The sequence below is a fragment of the Lipotes vexillifer genome, unplaced genomic scaffold (assembly GCF_000442215.2).
Source record: "Lipotes vexillifer unplaced genomic scaffold, Lipotes_vexillifer_v1.1 scaffold694, whole genome shotgun sequence".
Lineage (NCBI taxonomy): Eukaryota > Metazoa > Chordata > Mammalia > Artiodactyla > Lipotidae > Lipotes > Lipotes vexillifer.
The window spans coordinates 168,445-171,680 of NW_006775690.1; the positions used below are offsets into that span (position 1 = coordinate 168,445).

General features: G+C 57.0%; 1 protein-coding gene across 1 annotated transcript in view; it reads left to right on the top strand.

Moving 5' to 3' along the window:
• The first annotated feature begins 2,911 nt into the window (after positions 1 to 2,911).
• LOC103072638 (PRKC apoptosis WT1 regulator protein) overlaps positions 2,912 to 3,236 on the top strand; it is a 101,813-nt gene continuing 101,488 nt past the window's right edge. The window contains 2 exon segments of the mRNA XM_007450157.1: positions 2,912 to 3,232; positions 3,234 to 3,236. The exon segment at positions 3,234 to 3,236 is cut by the window's right edge and continues 201 nt beyond it. Of these exon segments, the coding sequence (XP_007450219.1) occupies positions 2,912 to 3,232; positions 3,234 to 3,236 (324 nt within the window).

Sequence of the window (3,236 nt, forward strand, 5' to 3'; positions counted from 1 at the left end):
ATGGTAAGGTAAAGATAAAAGGTATAATAAACGATAACAATAATAATACACAGCACTTTGTACCTCAGTAATCTCTCTCATCCATGGTTCCTAGGGCACTTTATAGACTAATAATAACTACTCCGGTACTCCCATACTACCTTTTATCTAAGGATCTCGGACACTTTCACAACACTCTCACAATGTAGGAAGTATTATTATCCCCATTTTATATGTAAGTAAACAGAGGGACAAAAGGTAAGCAACCTGCCGAAAGTCACACAAGTCCATAGTAGCCAACATTCCTGACTCAGCGATTGTTAATACCAAGAGAACTGGTCAAAGAGATGCACTGATAAATTATGTGGCAGAGTGTTATCCTAGTTCATTCAAAGTCTATTGTTTTCAAGTTAATATTGTGTATTTAGTACCTTATCTTTTTTCGTCTGCACCCCCCTTAGAAACCCAGGACTCTGTTCAATATCCTATTAATAAAAGAGACTATATTTACTGAGTGCTATCCTTGACCAAGCACACAGTGTCATTTCTTATAACAACATGAAAACATATGCTGTTATTACTGGTTTTATAGTAAAGAAAGCTGAGTTTCAGAGAATTTAAACAACATGCCCAAGATCTCTCAGCTATAGATGTTTGTACTCAGGCACATTATATCCTCTTTCCACTATATCCTGCAGTCCCTCCAAGAGAAAATCCTCTGGTAAGTTATAAAGAATATTAATGTGAATCTCTATAATGCTCAACCCTCCCTCCCCCCCCCCCAAAAAAAAAACTCAGAAAACAAAGTAATGAATCATTAATTGAGGAGTTTCAGATGGCACACTCAGGTCGGTACCAGCCAGGCTCAGACTTTTAAACCGATTCCCAACGTAGGCCTTTAATTTTTTAAAGAGTTTTTCCAGAACTCAATCCGGGTTATCCACAAGTTCACTCCAGCAGTCAGACAAAAGACGAGAACTGTGTGACCTTCCCCTCTGATAAATAAATAGCATGTGAATCACATTCTCCTGTTCTCCTTCCTGAGCAGGCACAGGCTGACGGCTCACCCACCGTGTGCCACCTGGGCAAAACAGGTTCTAAGTAGGAAGAAAGAGTTATGTTAGGTAAGAATGTGACTCAGGGCTCGCCTACTTTTTGCAAAATGGTGACCAGGCATTTGTACCCTATGACAGTGATGTGCCCTGGCATTACTCGGATACAGTGACGTCTGTCTGCTCAAGTGCTTGACAGTGGCAGTCCACCCAGCCCTGATCCAGAAATCGGAGATGACTTGCCTCTGAAGATTTACCCTATGGCGTGTCAAGGGTAGAAGAATAGAGACAATCACCGCCCCAGCTCATATCAAATCAGCCTCAATGCAGCTTTAGGACTTTGGTAGGGAGTTTTGCTGCTAAATTCACTATCTGTGAAGAGGAGGTGTAGAGACAGGGTTAAGAGGAAACTCCAAGTAGGACTGGGATCGCCAACACAATACATTTTAAAATGAGCTTTAAAATTTTTCCCTGCAAGCCTAAGATAACAGTAAGCCTTGATAATACACGTACAGTTGAAGTCTCTCCTTTCAGGCGACACGTTCACCTGAGACCACAGACTTAGAAGGAGGGGCCTGGGTTTCAGACCTTTCCACTCTCCTGCTTGCCACCTCAGTACATCTGAAAAGGCAGCGACTAGGAAAAGGGACGCGAGAGTATTTTTCCATCCTAGCTAGTCAGGCCCTGAATCATGCACTTTCCCCCTCAGCCAGCAGTATTTGAGATTTTCCCTGGAAGAATATATCTTGTACTTAAAAGGAAGAGTGGTGGGAGACTAGAGAGGCGGAGAAGAGGAACGGGGAGAAGGGCGTGGAGGGCGGTTCACGCTCCAGCGTCGGAGGCGCCGGCAGGTCGGCCGCCGCGAGGTTACGCGCCCAGGAATGTGCGGTCTCATCTGCTGGCGCGGGGCTGGCGGCAGCGGAGGGCTGGACGCGGCGCCGCGCACCTGAGCGCCGGGGGCGGGGCGTCGGCGGGCCCCACCGCCCCCACAGCGCGCCGCGCCCCTCGCGCGCGGTCTCGGTCCTTTCCGCCGGCGCTTCGGCGCCTCTCGGCTCCCCTCGTTCCCTTCCCTCCCCTCCCTCATTCCCTCCCTCCTTCCCTCCCTCCTAGCCCGGGAGCGCCGCGGACTCAGGACGGAGAGCTGGCCGCGGGTTCTTCCGCGCGGCCGCTTCGGCTCACCTGGGCGCCAGCTCCCAGTCCCGCTCCTCGTCCCCCCAACTCCTCCCAGGTAAGGGGCCGCCCGGTCGGTCCGCGCTCCACACGCGCACCCGTCCCCTGGACTCGGCTGGACTGCTGGGTCGGGAGGCGTCCCGCCTCCTCCGCGAGTCGGTTAGGGGACTCCGCGCCTCGTCCCGGGAATGAGTGTGTCGGTCGCGGGAACCCGGACCGGAGCGAGGGTTGGAGATGCGACGGGTCGACAGGTGGGGGGTCTGGCCCGGGTCCCCCGACCGCCGCAGGCTCGGACCCCGGCGGGGATGGGGCGGGCGGGCAGGCGGGCCGGGGGTGGGGACCGTGCCTCTCTCCACCCCTCGAGGGGCGGTGATCGTGCGGGCCAGCCGTGTAGGTGCGTCGGAGAAACTTTGCAGGGTGGGGACTCTGCGGCTCCTCGCCTGCGGGGCTGAGTGGGCGCGCTCTCTGTGGGGCTCCGAGGGGCGCGGCCGCGGGGCAGACCCTCGGGCCAGGCGAGGATCTTACGCTTCCCTTCTCCGCCCCCTTTTGTGTTTCCCTGCAGACCAGCCGGTCCCTGGGGGAGCCGCGGCCACCCCCGCGCCCGGGGGTCGTTCCCTCGCCTCCTCCGGGTGGCGGGAAGGAAGAGGGGGCGGCGGCCGGAGTCGGGGCGGGCGGCCTGAGGTGAGAGCCCGGCCGGCCCCGCTGGGAATATGGCGACCGGTGGCTACCGGACCGGCGGCGGCAGCGGCGGCGGCTGTACCACAGACTTCCTGGAGGAGTGGAAGGCGAAGCGCGAGAAGATGCGCGCCAAGCAGAATCCCCCGGGCCCGCCCGCCCCCAGTGGGGGCACGGGCGACGCGGCCGGGAAGCTCCCGCCGGGGCCCCTGGGTACTTCGGCCGCCGCTGCGGCCAACGAGCTGAACAACAACCTCCCAGGCGGCGCCGCCGCACCTGCCGCCCCCGGCCCCGGGGGCGTGAACTGCGCCGTGGGCCCTGCGCAGCTGAGTCGCGCCGCCCCCGGCCCGCGGCGGCCGG